This window comes from Arachis hypogaea, chromosome 11, assembly GCF_003086295.3.
Source record: "Arachis hypogaea cultivar Tifrunner chromosome 11, arahy.Tifrunner.gnm2.J5K5, whole genome shotgun sequence".
NCBI lineage: Eukaryota > Viridiplantae > Streptophyta > Magnoliopsida > Fabales > Fabaceae > Arachis > Arachis hypogaea.
In genome coordinates, this window is record NC_092046.1 from 15,403,355 (window position 1) to 15,420,385 (window position 17,031).

At 34.2% G+C, this 17,031-nt stretch overlaps 2 protein-coding genes and 1 pseudogene across 6 annotated transcripts; 1 reads left to right on the top strand and 2 right to left on the bottom strand.

The window, feature by feature from the left end:
• The first annotated feature begins 1,985 nt into the window (after nucleotides 1-1,985).
• Nucleotides 1,986-5,829, top strand: LOC112720381 (imidazoleglycerol-phosphate dehydratase, chloroplastic). Of its 4 annotated transcripts, none has more exons than XM_025771310.3 (10): nucleotides 1,986-2,433; nucleotides 2,724-2,820; nucleotides 2,912-3,195; nucleotides 3,293-3,417; nucleotides 3,658-3,762; nucleotides 4,028-4,120; nucleotides 4,556-4,630; nucleotides 4,836-4,898; nucleotides 5,204-5,313; nucleotides 5,586-5,829. In XM_025771310.3, the coding sequence occupies exons 3-10, from the start codon at nucleotides 2,961-2,963 to the stop codon at nucleotides 5,611-5,613; spliced, it is 834 nt and encodes a 277-aa protein (XP_025627095.1). In that variant the 5' UTR covers nucleotides 1,986-2,433; nucleotides 2,724-2,820; nucleotides 2,912-2,960; the 3' UTR covers nucleotides 5,614-5,829. The 4 variants fall into 4 exon arrangements, with proteins under 4 accessions (XP_025627095.1, XP_025627094.1, XP_025627096.1 ...); XM_025771309.3 differs by having other exon boundaries at nucleotides 1,987-2,433; nucleotides 2,906-3,195; XM_025771311.3 differs by having other exon boundaries at nucleotides 1,987-2,433; nucleotides 2,727-2,820; nucleotides 2,906-3,195.
• A 393-nt stretch (nucleotides 5,830-6,222) lies between these two features.
• Nucleotides 6,223-7,179, bottom strand: LOC112720382 (photosystem II D1 precursor processing protein PSB27-H2, chloroplastic-like; annotated as a pseudogene).
• Nucleotides 7,180-11,753: 4,574 nt separating this feature from the next.
• Nucleotides 11,754-16,488, bottom strand: LOC112720384 (protein NUCLEAR FUSION DEFECTIVE 4). Of its 2 annotated transcripts, XR_011867342.1 has the most exons (4): nucleotides 15,844-16,488; nucleotides 13,070-14,001; nucleotides 11,880-12,973; nucleotides 11,754-11,787 (listed from the first exon to the last, which is right to left on the bottom strand). XR_011867342.1 is itself a non-coding variant. In XM_025771313.3 (3 exons), exons 1-3 carry the CDS (start codon nucleotides 16,183-16,185, stop codon nucleotides 12,457-12,459), a joined length of 1,791 nt encoding a protein of 596 aa, XP_025627098.1. In that variant the 5' UTR covers nucleotides 16,186-16,488; the 3' UTR covers nucleotides 11,754-12,456. The 2 variants fall into 2 exon arrangements, 1 of the variants encoding a protein (XP_025627098.1); XM_025771313.3 differs by having other exon boundaries at nucleotides 11,754-12,973.
• Nucleotides 16,489-17,031: the final 543 nt, after the last annotated feature.

A 17,031-nucleotide genomic window follows, 5' to 3' on the forward strand; every position in this document is an offset into this window, starting at 1 on the left:
CCAATCATGCTGATGAGAGTTCTTTGCAAGTAAAATCTGATTTGAAGGATGAAATTGTATTGGAGGGAGAAAAGAATTTGGATAAAGACATTGCATCACGTGAAATGTGTTTGGATGAAACTGGCCTAAGTGCATCTGGTGCTAGTTCTGGTACTGCTGATGTTTTCTTCAAAAGATTCAATGCCTTGTAAGCAATCAGTTTTCTATTGATTTCAAGGGACAGATCAAATAAATTCATCCATTGTATCAACAATTATCAGCTTGTCTACATTTTGTTCTTTTTTCTTTCTGTAACTAATGTCAGAAACTTCTTCGTCATTTTGAGAGCTTTTATGTACATTTTGTTGCTCAAGAGTTGTCTGTTGGAATTTTGAAATGAAAAATGCTGCAGCTGCAGCCTGCAAGTGCCAATTCTGTGGAATGGACGCACAATGTTTATTGATAGATTCACAAATAGGATTCCATGACTTTCCCTGTCTTTTTCTTTTTCATTTATCTGTGTCTGGTTTTAACTTTTTAATAGAAAAAAACAAGAGATTAGAAAAGTTTTAAAATACTATAATGACATAGATAGATTTGTCATTTAAGGCTTTTCCTAATCTATGTTTGTATGGAATGATCTGAATATTTTTAAATTTTTAATGAATTAGAAATTTTTATTCCTTTTTTAAAGAAAAATTCCATAAATTATTAAGGACGTTATTTAGTAGAATTCTTATCTTAATGTAAATTGTTTAAAGCATAATTAATTGATAATATACTTAATGATGACAAGTGGACAACTAGAAATCCACTTGCAAATAGAGCAACTCAGTGAATAAATATTGAAAAGGAGATTTTATGGTACTGATCGTACTTGTCAGCATTGCATGCATGCTTTCATGTGGTGTTATGGTAAGGACGTGACGCGTGGAAGCTGAGGTTAGTCGGGGTAAGGGTTCTGTGCGGTGGTTCTGTTGGTTTACATTTGGTAATCTTTTTATTAAAATGGATTATAATAAAATAAATATTATTTAAATTACACTATTCAAAATTACTTTTAAATAAAAAATTACTAAATAAATATCAAATTAAATAAATTTTTTATATTATTCTATCATTTTAATTTAGATATTTAAATAAATATTATTAATTAATTTTATAATAAAATTAATATTTACTTACTAAAATAAAAATAATATATAAAAATTGATAAAATATATTTTTATATCAAAAACAAAAATAATATATAAAAAATATATCAAAATTTACTTTATTAAATTATATTACTTATAATTTTTTTAATATTTTCAGTATTTTTTTATTTAATATTATTTTAAACTATAAATTTTAATTATTCATAACTTTATTCTTAATTATAATTAGTTTTTTATTTATTTTATTCTTTTTAATGGAATCAATAATTTATATTATAATAAAATTATAATAATAAATTAATATACAAAAATTACATTTACAAATTTTAACAAAGTCAAACTAAAATATTTTTTATATAAAATCAAAAATAAAAATTTAATAAAAATTATAATTATATATTTAAAATATTTGAAAGAATTACAAAAAAAAAAGTAAAAGAATTGATAAAATAAAATAAATTCAATCCTAATGTGATTATCTAAACGCATAAGCTACAATTTCTAACTTCTTATAAACGCACGTTAAGTACTTAGGTTGGCGTTTAAAGAAAACAAAGCATCGAAATAAAAAGTGAAAGCATTTAATGCACTCAAACGTGCTCCTCTTCCTTCTAACACAAAACTAAACACACCCAAAGTTGTGAGAATCAGACAAATCCGGCCAGTCGGACCGGAAAACTGGTGACCCAGCACAAAATCAATCCGGGTAGATCAAAGGACCGAATAAAAAAAATCTGTAAAAACCAGTTTGACCAAGTCTGTTCTAGTAAAACCCGTCGAACCGGCCGGTTTTGGGAACCCGAACCGCTTCAGAATTTAGAAAAAAAACCTAGGCCTAGTTCAGTAACCCACCCCACCCCCATCTCTCTCACTCTCCCTCTCACTCTCACTCCCCACAGAGGGACAGCGTCGCCCCCTCCCCCAGCTCTCTCACTCTCACCTCGGTTCACCGCCATCGCCGCTCGCCTTCGTCGCCGCGCCTCTCGCCGAATTCACCGCATCGTGTGCTCTCGCCGGATCCACCGCAAGCTCGCGTCTCCTCCGCTCGTTGTCCCTCGCGTGCTCGTCGCCAGAGGTCTTGCTCCCTCTGTCTCGTATTCTGCTCGTCCCCCATCACTGCACCCAACGCCTGGTGTGCTCCACTGCTCGCGTCTTGCCTCTCTTCCTGCAGCTGTGCTTCCTGGTGAGTGCTCGCGTCTCGCCGTGCCGCGCTTCCGTCCCTCCCTCGCCTTTCTTCCGAGGGTGTTGGTGCCTGCACTGCACTGCTCGATTCTGCCGCTGCAACAACAGTCAACATGTAAGCTTTTTTGTTTCAGTTATTATAATATTCTATATTAATTTTTCATAGTTGATTCATTGATGTGATTTCTGTTAATTTTATTGTTGTTTCATTTATGAATCTGATTAGAATATGGCAGAGGTTGAACTTGAAATGTTGTTGTTAATTTTATTGTTGAATTAGTTTATGAGTTGCGCTATGAATATGCAGTGATTTTGTTGAGTGTTGAATTGGTTTATGAATTATTTGCTGATTATGAATGATTTTGTTGATTTTTGATTGTTCCCTGCGCTCCTCGTCGTCGGCAGCAGAGGCAGCAGGTCCTTGTGGGCTGGTCTTTGTTGTCGTCTTGTTGCCTCGAGCCACGCTGTCAGCTTCCCAGCTTCCTTTGCGCAACCCGATTTGGTGAGTTCCAACAAATTCCCCTATTCTTTCTGATTCAATTTGGTTGACGTAATTCATCACTGCACTCTGATTTTGTTGCTGAAAGTTGAAGTTGTGGCTGAAAGTTGAATGTGTCGGTGAAATTCGTTACTGAAATCTGAATGGAGCTGTTTGCACCTCCGTGTCTTCCAAAATGCCCTTCATCCCTGCTTCTCAAATCTAGGGTTAGGTATTTTCAGAGGACGCTGAACCCAACATCCCTACATTCCAAAGCTTCAATCTTTTCACTGAATCACCGCTGTCTCACCCGAATGGATCCTCCCATAAACCTTTCTTGTGCTGCTTTGGTGAGAGACAACAACTCTCCAGCTACATCAGCTTTGCCAGTTGACTCAGGTCAACGCAAAATCTCAAGCTTTCTTCCTTTTTGCTTTTTCTCTCATCAAGTAGTGGCTTTTCATTGAATTTGAATGTCTTAATTCATCATTTTCAGGTGCTAGAATAGGTGAGGTGAAAAGGGTCACTAAGGAGACTAATGTCTCGGTCAAAATAAACCTGGATGGTTGTGGAGTTGCTGATAGTAGTACTGGAATTCCCTTCCTTGATCATATGCTTGATGTTAGTAGTTTAAATTTATGTTTGCTTCATTGGTAGAATGTAATTTGAAATTTCAATTACTGGTCAAGCACACTTCTTGGTAGCTAACAACTTCAAGAACTGTTGATGAAGTTTTGTTCTAAATTTCATAGTTGATTTTGTCCATAAAAAGTTTGCTTCCTTCTAACTTGGAAATAAAAATCATGGCTGCTAAAGATGAGTCACAGAAACTAAACATGACTATGACTTGTGTATTTTCAGCAACTTGCTTCACATGGGCTGTTCGATGTACATGTCAAGGCTACAGGTGACACACATATTGATGATCATCACACTAACGAAGATGTTGCTCTTGCTATTGGAACGGTACTGCAAACACCAGCTATATGAACTGTGTTTTCATTTTTTTTGGTCTGTTCCTAGAAACTGTAACATGCTTCATTATATGATATTTTTCTTCATCTTTTCCTTGCACAATGCCGTCGAAATCATTGATGGCAACAGTATATATGTTAGTTCTCAGTTTCTTACCTTATAATAGTTAGGTTTATAATTATGCACTTTTTTTTAAATGATTTTTGCATTTAACTATCATGTTTAATCTAAGTGTTGTCTATTACTCCATCTTCAGGCTTTGCTACAGGCTCTTGGTGATAGGAAGGGTATTAATCGGTTTGGTGACTTCTCTGCTCCACTTGATGAAGCATTAATACACGTTTCACTGGTAATTTGCATACCACTTGCAGAAATGATCATTAAGCATTATTCGAAGTTTAAAATTTAAATATGTGAATAGGATTCATTATAGAACATGGTGATGTTAATCCATGTATCAATCCCATATAGTGGGACAACACTTAGTTGTTTCTTATTGTTAGGGGAGAAAGTGTGATTTTTTCTTTGCTTAGGCATATGATAATTGGAGTAGGTTTGGTATTACATTTGCAAATTAAACAATCCGAATTGTCATGCTGATTAATGTACATAAAAATAATTTGGACCATTGAAGTTCAGTTAGCTTTTGTATTGAGGCTCATGCGTTCTCAAGCAATAAATGCATACAAGGCTACTGAATTATGTTCCCATTTGTTGTAAGCTTATTGTCTCAAATAAATTTGTTCGTTCTAATACTTACATCCTTCTTCCTAACCTTGTCCAGGATTTATCTGGCCGGCCACATTTAGGTTATAATTTGGACATCCCTACCCAGAGGGTTGGGACATATGACACTCAGGTCTCACTTTCATTTGATTATTTCATCATTGAGCTTAGAATTTGCCCTTAGAATTTTATTGAATAAGTTTTAGACTGTTGAGCCCCTAATTTTTCCAGCATAGATGTTATTTTAATGGGACACTCTTATTGTATTTGCTGTTGGCTATACTTTTCCCTTTATATCTATTCTTCATTGATGAATACTCTTAGTATCCTGTATGTAGTTGGTGGAGCATTTCTTCCAGTCCTTGGTGAATACTTCTGGTATGACACTTCACATTCGGCAGGTATTGAGACATCAGCTCTTTGTCATTTTAATCAGCTATAGAAATTGCATTTGGAAGTATAATTCTGCATATTGTCACAGAAGTATAATTATTATAGATGTACTAGGCCTCTCAATTATTCCTTAGCTACATGGGTTAGAAAATATAGGTTCTTTTTGCCTCATGGCTCTTTCTATGGTCTTCATTTGTTGAATACATTTTCAAACTTAAGATTTCTCTGGTTTTATTCTTTTTCTAGTTAGTGTTCTTTTATTACAAGTCTAACAACCTGTTAACGGAATACATATGTATTCCTCTGTGAACAGCTTGCCGGAAAAAACTCCCATCATATTATTGAGGCAACCTTCAAAGCTTTTGCTAGGGCTCTTCGACAAGCAACAGAGTACGATCCACGTCGCCGTGGAACAATACCAAGGTCTGATAACTTTGAACTCGATTTTATTTTATAATGAAAATCTTATTTATCCGCTATATAACTCTGCTGGAATTTAGAGATCGTTACTTTCTGCCTCATTCTTTCATAAAATGATCATGCTCCTCTAAAGTGACAAAGAAAATTGGTAAAGTAGTGAATTAAAAATATGCTCTCAGTTCTCCGATCAATTGTACAGTTTTTTTTATCTGAATCAGAATATATCAAATTTACTTGTTAAATATGTTCATTGTGCATCCTTTTTATGTGTGCAGTTCAAAAGGAGTTTTGTCACGAAGTTAATTGGATTGAGCTACTACTAGATAAACGGACTTCCATAGTTCTTCACACACTTTCATCCACAATGAAGGTGCTTAGAATAGATGTCAGAGATGATAAGAGCCAGTACTGTTTGCCTGTACTTGTCATAAAAGTTACTGGCCTCTGTAAACCCATATTGTAGCACACATTTACTCTTGGATATAGAAATTAAATTATTCTTGTCTTGCTTTTTCTTAACCATTGCATTCAGCATACTCCTTTGTCTGTCGTGCTAGAGACTTGGTCTAGGCATAAGGGGGAAAAAAAAATGGGCATGAAATTGATTCCATTTTCCGCCCCCTACCTTAGTAACTGTAGATGTTAATCTTAACAAGGAACAATAAGAATCATCAGATATCTAAATAACACCCTCCTTATAAGGGTCTAAAATTAAAGTGACAATTTATATGCTAACTAATTATTTTCATGTAAAATTGATAGTTAAAAATGTTAGATAATTTTTTATACGTTTGACTATATTATCATTATCATCTAACTTTGACTATATCATCATTATCATCTAACTTTGACTATATCATCATTATCATCTAACGATTCTCAAAGTAAATATTATATACCATAAGGTGTCCTGGTTTGAAACAGTGTGATTTATTGAACGATGGTCTACAAAAATTCCTCAGTAATATTTAGGTTGTCCAATATCTCAGACTTAACCTCCTCTGGCAATGGTGCAGATGGCCCTGCCTTCGAGTAAAAACTCGCCAAAGATCTAATTGCCTTCTCCAGCATAACGTATGATTCCTGCAAGCAATCAACCCAAAACATGATAATATATTTGATAACGAGTAGTAATAGAATAACTTGTCTTTTGTGTAATAATTTGGGATGCATAATCTTATTAACGAAAGATCTACTTTTATACAAGAAAAATGAATCAATATAAACATTTTTCTTGTACAAAAGTAGATCTAAACAGAATGTACTTGAGAGTTGAAAGAAAGTATATAATTCTTGAACAACGATCTGCTTCCCCCTCCAACTCCCCAAATACTCTCTAATTGACTCTTTTGCTGTGTCTGCAGTTCTTCTAAATTTGGCAATGTCATCAGGTGGTTCATTCAAAGATTCACGCAGTGTTTTCACAACCTCTCTCGCTGACTTTAAGTAAGCCTTTGGCAACACCTTCCCTTTCTTTGTTTTCTCATTAGGATCAAATAATGATGTGATGGCCCCAACAATCCCCTTGTTATCATCATCCTCTTTGTCAGATGATTTCTCTTCTGCCCACACCATTGATGGAGATAAACCACACTGGCACGCCGTGGTAACCAATGAAGTACCAACATCGACTATAAGCTGCCTGCGACTCGACGAAGGTTCCGGAGGAGGCAGTGCAATATTAGATCTGGATTGCACTTTATCTGTTATATTGTAGAAGCTGTTAATAATAAATGAATGACCTATTGCTAGGTGCAATTATGTTGTTGAATTTTTAGCACATACATACCCACAAAATCAAAGGTTTTGATCCCATGAGCTGGTTTGAAACTTGTAATGGAACACGTTTGTTGCAAGGATAATTGCCATCCTCCTTTGTGAAAAAATCTAAGAAATGTTAAGCTACATCCACCAAATACACAAGCCCATAGTTATCAGAATCGAACCGATAATCAATCTGATCATATGACTAGGTTATTGGGTTACTGGTTTAACCGGTAGATTACTAATTGAACCGGTTGATCCAGTCATAATTAAAGATAAATATAAAATTACAAAAAATAAGCTTAAAAAGTTAAAATTAAAAATCCAAAAGCATGTCTTCACAAACACATTAATAAATTAAGTATCAATTCTTAAATATAACTAATGATACAAAAATAAAAAATAAACTAATCACTAGTATAAAATACTTTCTCAATTTAAATGAAAAGAACAAAATATAATATAATAAGTAAATCTAGTCCAAAGGTTAATCTCAAAATCGGCATCTATATCTTTATCCCACAAATTTGGAGCTTGACCAAATAGTGCCTATGTAAGAATCAAATCTATCAATACTAAGAATCAAATTTATTCTTAAAGCAACAAATTCAACTCATTGATAATTTTAACAACGAATTCACCTATGATAATTTTCATCCACCGAAAATTTAGCTCCAAGCCTCCAACGAATGATTTACAGCAACAAAAGAATTAGCTAGATGATTATTTCAGTAAGTCAGTAACAAATTCAATGTTCGGTGATGATACTCAGCAACAATTCAACTCAGTGATGATTTTCATTAACCAAAAAATTAGCTCATTGATATTTTCAGCAATAAATTCAACTTACAGCAACAAATTCAAGTTACAGCACAAATTCAACAAATCCTACTTCATTCATGATTTACAGCAACATTTAGTTCAGCAACAAGGCAAATTAATTGATTAGCAATTCAACATCTCAAAATACAGGGAGAAGGGAAATCTGGAAAAGACAGATCAGGGGAAGCGATGCCGCAGGGACTCACCAACGGTCCACGGCCACTCGGCAACGGCTAGGACCCAAAACCAGAAAACGACTAGCGACGGAAGGCGACGAAGCAAGCCACGACCCCACGACGGTCCACGGCGACGGCGAGGACCCGAAACCAGAAGACGACGAGCGACCCCACGGAAGGCGACGAAGCAATGACGACCCCACGAGTTGCTTCTGTCGCCGGCGACTAGGAGCTCAGGGAAGGCCGCAAGAAGTTGAGACGCCGGCGAGTGTGACTGAGACGAGACTCTAGTGGGCTAGTGGCAGTGGGAGAGAAGAGAGAGTTTGAGAATGAGAGTGACGTTCCTTGAGAGTCTGAGGGTGAGGATGAAGGTGAGGGTGAGAGTGAGGTGAGGGAGAAGAGTTAGGGTCATACAAACCGGCCGAGTCACCAGTTTACTGAAAACCGAACGGGTCGACCTGGTTTTTGGCGGATCTGATGCTTAAACGGTTCACAAGCGGTTCAGTCCGACTAAATGACCGAGTTTTTCTTTTGAACCGACTGAGTCGAACCGGGCTTAATAACCATGCTTCTCTTGAAGTCAATCAGATGTAAAGGAAGAATGAAACAATGGTGAGTGCCTGAGTGGTGAAAACCGAAAAGTGAAAAGGTAAAATTTGTTACTAAGAAAAGGTTTGGGTACGTTTTGTAAATATATGAGGTAATTACCATTTTGACATTGATGTTTGGATAAGCCATCTGATCTGGTTAGATGAAATAAAAAAAATAAAATCAAATCCGATTAACAAATCTTGGATATTCTGATTTTTTTTTTTTTATTTTATCTCGGGTGCGCAATACCCTAGATATATGTATATTTATGCATATGTAATATATTAGGGTGTATCTAAGATATTTGATTTTTGAATTCTGTTAGATAGACAATGGGTGCGAACAATATGAATAATGGACGTACTTCCAAGTTCAATAACCATGAAAAAATATCTCAATCTAATTTCACTTTTTTTTTTTTTTTTCGTTATCTATTTTCATCCACACCAAATCTTAAACCATATTTTCACCGTAGTCTCCCACCGTTACCTCCTCTAAAATGCCGTCCACCATCGCCGGTCAAGAAGCTGCGGTACGCTGCCATCACCACCTCGCCCAGAATGGAGACACCGTTTCGTCTTTCCTCCACGTTGCACCGTTGCCTCTCCTCCACACCACACCGTCGCATCTCCACCTCTCCTGAAGCCTGCGAAGTGCCATCGCTACCTCTTTCCTTGTTCCCCACAGTGGCACTGTGCGTCTGTTCCTAACAGCCGCGCGTTCCTTACGAGTGAGAAGGCTGCCCATCGCCCCACTGTTCCCCTACAATGCGCATTCCTGCCGAGGAAGAAGGCCGCCCGTCGCATAGCCGCACTGCGACGCCGCATCATCCCGTCTCTATTTCATCCTCCTCTTTTCGTCGCATCATCCCGTCTCTACTTCGTCCTCCTCTTTTGTTGTATATTTCTTTTTTTTTAATTTTTATAGTTGGATGTTTCTTTAATTTAGATGTATGTTTTTTTTATATAAATATTTTTTTATTTTCAGATGTATTAGATGTTTTTTTATTTTAGGTGAAAGAGTAAAGTATCGATTTTGTCCCCAACGTTTGGGGTAAGTCTTATTTGTGTCCCTAACGTTTAAATCGTCCTATTTGTATTCCTAACGTTTATAAAAGTGATTCAATGTTATCCTACTATCAATTATACTAACATATCAGATTATATTTTTCAATTATTCATACTTGGATGTATTCATTCTCAATTAGGTCTCACTTAGATGTGTTCGATTTTAATATTATACCCATTATTTGTGTTTAGATTCAATTATGCCCCTAGAAAAGTGAATTATGTGAATGTTGTAAGAATTAGTTTCAACTTTTGATGAACTATTTTTGGGAGTGAATCATCGATTCTATCCCAGACATTTGTATTCTAACTCCAAGAAGAGATTTTTAAAACTCAAACTAAAGTGCTAATGATGTATAATTGACCGCAGGATAACATTGAATCACTTTTACAAACGTTAGGGATACAAATAGGACGATTTAAACGTTAGGGACACAAATAGGATTTACCTCAAACGTTGGGGACAAAAACGATACTTTACTCTAGGTGAAAATTAGGGTGGAAATGCGACGAACGAAGCGACTGCGGTCTTTGGGGAGAGGGTGGCGGCGTGGCGCGATATGAAGGACTTGGAAAAGAGATTAGAGTTTTGTAGGGTTTTCTTTCTTCCATGAGTGAAATGAAAATGAAATTAGGGTTTAAATAATTTTAATTAATTAAAAATCTAATTTTTTAAATTAATTTAATATTTTTAATCTGTTGTTTATGTTGTTCAAAATGAATGTTATTCTCTTATACTTTGCCGATTAGAATAAAATGGTAGACTGCACCCATTATAAAAAGCAAAACAAAAAAAATAGTTTACTCATCGGCTACTTCACTATATATGTGTGCGTGTCAGTTTATTCTCTCAGAACTTAATTTCTCTCACCGTGATAATAACAAAATTAAAATAAAATATAAAAATAAAATAAAATCGGTAAAAAAAAAATCACATTAGTAATTAAGTTTCCAACATCTAATTAGGTTACTTAAGACTGAAAATGAGACGAACTGAGTCAAGTCTGGTTAAATTAAAAAAATTATTGGTATCTAAAAAATTTGTGCTTAATTTATTTAAAAAGTAAGGAATGAAAAGATAGATCCCATCTTTTATATTTATGTTATATAGTTGAAAAATTAGGTATAATAAAAAAGATTTAAACTCAAATTTATCTCACAAGTCACAACTCAACTTATTAATAATTAAGTCTATTTTTTGTAAAGTTTAAATTTAGACTCACCAAAAATTTACAAACTCATAATATGAACATAATTGATAATTCTATATATAAAAATTATAACTTAATATATATTATTTATCTATCAATTATAATTTATGTTTTTTATTATAATTATATACGAAAATTATATATGTGAATGGGTTTAAATTATCTATAATATTATAAATTAAAAATATAAAATACATAATATATGTATTAATGTAAATAATTATAATAAATAATATATAAACAATTTAGGCTCACGAGTTGACTTAGTTGCAGTGAGTTGTTTGTTCAACTTTCTGTCATCTTTTTCTCTTTGTTAAAAAATAGAAAAAAAAGATAATAAAACCTCTAACTATGGCTTTATAACATACGCTTCCTTAGTTAATGCAATTTAAGATTTTCACACAACCCACATTTTGAACAAAATATCAACCTCTGCAAAGATAGGATTTGATTATTAAATTCATTTATTGATGAATCATTGCAAAATAATTGAGACTGGGAATAGGTCCTAATCCTAGACAAAAAATAATTATATTATCAGACTACCTTTTCTGTGTTAACAAAAAAAACGTGTTCATGAAACAAACATTAAATTGTTGACTTAATGCATATCCATTATTAACACAGATCACGTGCCCTGATTCGGGTTGATCTTTTGCCTAGTCATATAAGCTATTTTGGCCATAAATTAATAAGGGATGTATATAAATTATAAACAATGATTCACTCCTTAGAAAATATAAATTCAAAAAATTAAAAAAGGAGCAAATATTTTGCAACCATGCTTCATCAGCTATAGCACACGCACATCCTCAGCAGAACCACTTGCACATAATATTTAGTTTTCTAAGCAACAAATTTAAGCCAATCAAACATTAGCTTCAAAAAGGAAAAACATACAAGTATACAACTCAAATAATGAGAAAAAGAATACTCACAAGTCACAACTATGGTATTCGGCCAAACATGGCTTTCCTGTTGTTAAACTCTCTCTTCTTTGGTATCCACCCTCAGACACCTTCTGTAAATAAATACTGAAACAGGCAGTCCGAACTCCGATTTTTTTTTCTTTGCGTAAAATATATATTTTTATTCATGAAATTTGTCAAAAATTTTAAAAATATCTATAAATTTTATTTTATTTTAATTTTATCTTTGAAATTTTTATTTATATCAAATATATCCATGATAGCTAAATTTTTAAAAAATTTAAGACTAATCCAATAATAATGCATGACAACTATGTCCAATTTATTTGTGTTGAAGATTGTTTTTGTAAAATTATTGTTGAATTGATCCTAATTTTTAAAAAAAATTAGCTATCAGAATATATTTGATGCAATTTAAAAATTTTTAAGACAAAATTAAAAGAAAATAAAACTTAATAATATTTTAAAAATTTTTTAACAAACTTCAAAGAAAAAACAAATACACTTTACTTTTTTTTTTTTTTTTTTTGTCTGAAAGCAAGAAATCAACACAAAAAAGTGGAGCTTATTACAAGAAAACTCTGATTTATCGGAGGTTGCGGGAAGAAGATTTTCCATATAGGTTTGCATAAACGATCCTTGTTCGGAACACAAGAATCATGCATAAGATTGCTGCAACGATGCAGAGTCCAGACATGATCATGGAAGTTATGAAAAAGCATATGGAGCCATTACACGTTAGTGGCTTGCCATCATTAAGCGCACGCGCCATGACCGATCCTAAATTTGGAAAATGATGATCTCCTTGAGCTTGCTGTTCTGCCTCATAATCATAGATTCTGCTTGCTATAAGACTTGAGAAGACAAGCGTTCCTGCAGGGTTTGCTAGAGTGATGAAATTGTACAATGCACCAAAGTTTCTCAATCCGAACAATTCAGAGGCAGTGGCCGGAACAATCGCCCAATGAGCTCCATAACCAAGTCCAATCAGTAGAGTGCTGATATACATTGACCCCGGCCATCCCATCGCAATGAAAAGATGGCCGACGGTCATAATAAGTTGAAATACAGCTAGTGCAGCTGGTCTTGGATAGACATGATCTCTGTTCAAGCATATATACAAAACGGAATTCAAACAACAAATTAAAATTCTTGATAGGGACATTAAATAGTTTGATCAGTGTAAAACCTGTTTGTACCTTACAACAAGCTCAGATATGTAGCCGCCTCCGACACGGCCGAGGAAGTTCCAAATACTGATGAGTGAGACAAAGATATGTGTATTGTCATATCCAAGAGACTGACTCATCTGACCAAGATTGTCGATTACAGTCAAGCCGGATCCCGAGCCCATGATCATGGAAATGAAAAGAAGCCAAAAATCTGCCTTAATCAAAGCTTGTCTCAAAGTAAAATCCTCCCCTCTGTGTGGTCCTCTCCTCCTCTTGACTCTCACTGCTCCTTCAGCAGCTGCTTGGAGTAGCTTTGATTGCAATTGCGCGATACGCTTTCGCCGCTCTGATGCAGGAAGCAAGTCCACTTCCTTAGGCTTCTCGTCTTCCAGCTCACTTAATAGCACTTCCTCGGATTCCTGTGGTGACTTTCCTAGATCTTTACTCTCTGGTTCTGGAAGCAGTGCCTCTTCCTCTGGAGATTTTTGCTCCGGACCGAAAACTAATGCGATAGGAATGATGAATGGAACAAAGAGAATCAAGAACAGGATGATTGTGAAAATCATGATTACAGGACTGCTCACATAAACTAGATCTTGGACAACCATGACTCCCATCAAATAAGCAGCCAATAGGAGGCACACTCCATAGACAAATGTGAAGCTTTTGCCGTCCGTCGGACGCACTTGTTTGTGACCTCCTACAGGTCTAACAATGAACATTAGACCTACTCCTACCAATGCTGGACCAACAGCAACCATAAATACCAATGATGCATGATCAGGGGAATGGATCACTGCATATATTTGTGTCAAGATTGCACCACTCAGTCCTGCAAAGCCCTTCAGAATTCCGACCACTGGACCCCGGCTTTTGGGGAAGTTTTGCACACAAGATACTAGAGAAACTGTGTTGAAGTAGGTTTCACCATTTGTTCCAATAAATATGAGAACACAAATCTGCATAGAAATAACAACTAATCATCTTATTTGGGTTATCTGATAAATAAAACAACTGAAAAAATATCTCTATGTAGTAAAGTTGTATACGCTTATGTTCTTTATATTATACAACATTTTGAAAGATTAACAGCATACAAATGAGTTTGTGCGTCAAGAGAAAAAAAAACCTTTATTGAACTGGAACAAACAAAATCCAAGCCTCTGTTTGACAGTATCAATCTTACCTTTATTATGCTCACAAAATGAAGAGCCAGTTTTTCAGTTGTAAGTTTTCTAATAAACCACCAAACTTAATGTTCCCATTACTAGCAGGATTCAATACTAATGTATATATTGACCATAAGTTACCAGAAAGCTGGAATGGGGATGTTTAAGTGACTCGTTTTCGGTATACAATTCACTACTTTTAGTAACTAAATTATAAGTATTCAAATTTCAGCTACTGCCACTTGCCCAACTTAAATTTTATGCAAGGTAACTTTTAAGCTTGTTCCCATGTTTGATCTCTATTTATTAATGATCTAAAGAAATCTTGGGCAATAGTTATGTCGAACTTAATGAAGATTGATGCATATGTATTTCTATTTTCTAATTTTGAGTACTCTAATGAACAGCAGCAATTTAAAGCCGTAGTACAAACATCTGAAGGTAGATCTGTTGTTATAAATATTGACCGATGTTTGTCATCATGTGTCACGTGCTCACATGTGAGACACAAGATACTTGACAGCTACAAGGAAAGAAATGATTATAAAATAGAGTCCGTTCAGCACAGATGCAACACCAAGACTCATGAGTTGCAAAATATTGGGTTAGTAGTTTAATCACCACATTTTTCACATCATACATCCCTTTCAATGTTTTAAATGCAAGTTGCAACTTGTAACCAATCATGCTTGCACAATAATGCTTTACACCCAAATTTAAAATCATGCATTGACTACAAGGTGACCACTCACAAGCGAAATTAATAGTTCAGAATCGTTCTTATTTAATCAAACATGTCATTCAACTGTTTTTAACTATTAATTTTAACAGACTTCATGTGAGTTTCCACCTTACTACAAAGCCAAATATAAAAAAAAATGAGGAAAAAAGAGAATGTAATGTCTAGTGTCTAGTATTACACAAAGGAGAAGAAGGAAAAAAAAAAGAGAAGAGAAGAATATATAAAACAATGAAGAAAAATTCCCAGGCCTTTCATGAGGCAAAAAGATGGAATATTCATTCAATAGGTTATGAGGTGTAAAGAGCAATCATAGACTTTGATTCCAGAATAGTCTAGAACCATCATCACCTTTACGATTAAAGTCCTTCCTTTTAAGATTGAAGAAACAGTATAGAACTTTACTCCAGACCATCCATGTCATAAAGTTTCATTTATGAAAAAAGTTGAATTTTAATAAGTGAAATGATACGATGACTCATACTAGTACCAATTTAACAAGAAAAAAAAAAAAAAGATAAATGGAACAAGAAACTGAAAAACTAAACATCACTCAATAAAACAAGATGGTTTCAATCAAAACCAAATCCAGTGGTTCAGATAATCTCAGTCCAAAAAACAAAAAATACTGATAGGTACTAAAAAAAGGAGATATATATAAGAAAAGAACAAATTTGAAGAATTTATCAGTATTTGACGACCAACTAATTTGATGATTGATCAAAACAAAAATCAAGAGAGAGACACCATGGTATTATGATTGACAGTAACATCACGAAATCAAACCAAACCAGAAAAAGTCAAACTAGTAGAAATGAAATTAGCTACTTGATGATCCAAAATCCAAAGGTGAAGAAGAAGAAAATAGATCGAAAGGGAAAGAAAAGACTCACAGCCCATAAGGGAAGAGTTGGAACTCTAGCAGTAACAATCAACCAAACCCAACCATAGCCAATAAGATTGAGAAGAGCACCAACTAGTAGAGAAGCCCAAAGGGGCAAGATCTCACAGAGGATTCCAGTTACAAAGCCAACGGAATCACCAAGGTCCTTAGCCACACCAACCATGGCAAGTTGCTTCTGGTTGTAGCTTAAGGACTCTTTGATCACTGGTGATATGCTCCCAAACAAGTACCCAATCCCTGCCCATGATTGTAACCACATTGCAGCCACAAACACCAGCCATCTGCTTCTGTATAAACTCACAAGCTTCTCCTTGAATTGACCCATCATCATCACTCACAAAAAGGTGTGTTTTTTGTTTTTCTTTGATGAGATGAACACCCTTCTTGTGCTTCAGGCTGCTGCGGCAGGAGACTTAAAAAGAGATATTATTAGGAGCAGACACAGATAGCGACAAAGTTGGTGTGAGTAAGTGGTGATAGAGTTTTCAAAATGTCAAGTGGGGGAGAGTCGAGTTTAACTTTAACAAGCTTAATAACCGGGTGTAATGTACCGACTCTATTTCTATAAGATAAAGATTAGAGAGTCAGTATTTTTATTAAAATTTATTCAGCATTTAATCATAAAAAAAAAAATGTATGTTATTAGATAAAATTTTATTAAAAATATTAATAATTAATTAATAATTATAAATTATAAAATTTATTAATTCCCTAACAGTTTTCTTTTGATAATACTGTATAGTGTATAGCAGTGTCACTGTGTCAGATAGATAAGTATTTAATAGGAAGTTTGGAATACATGTGGATTGTATTTTTATTAATAAAAAAAATTATTTCTTTATAATATGTCTTTTGCAGATTGATAATATGTCTCATGAAGATCGTATTTTTTAAATAAAAATATTTTATTTACAATACATTTTGATGAATTATTTGTGTCAGAGACGTCTCTATAAATTTATTAAATACTAAATCACTCAATATTAATTAATTTACTAACACTAAAATAATATATAAAAAAATATATCGTGATATACGAATAGAAAATATGTATGCAGCTATAATATGTAAATATTCTTAGAATTATTTAAAAATGATTGTAATTACTTTAATCTTAATTTTTTGCAATTCTTTCTATATATCAAATTAATTATAGAAGAAAAATATAGAAATACTA

Coding starts and splice junctions, on each gene's coding strand:
- LOC112720384 (XM_025771313.3), bottom strand. CDS start 16,185: ATGATGATGGGTCAATTCAAGGAGAAGCTTGTGAGTTTATACAGAAGC. Junction 14,002..15,843: donor CAACTCTTCCCTTATGGGCT/GTGAGTCTTTTC, acceptor ATTTCTATGCAG/ATTTGTGTTCTCATATTTAT. Junction 12,974..13,069: donor ATATCTGAGCTTGTTGTAAG/GTACAAACAGGT, acceptor ATGCTTGAACAG/AGATCATGTCTATCCAAGAC.
- LOC112720381 (XM_025771310.3), top strand. CDS start 2,961: ATGGAGCTGTTTGCACCTCCGTGTCTTCCAAAATGCCCTTCATCCCTG. Junction 3,763..4,027: donor TTGCTCTTGCTATTGGAACG/GTACTGCAAACA, acceptor CTCCATCTTCAG/GCTTTGCTACAGGCTCTTGG. Junction 5,314..5,585: donor CGCCGTGGAACAATACCAAG/GTCTGATAACTT, acceptor TTATGTGTGCAG/TTCAAAAGGAGTTTTGTCAC.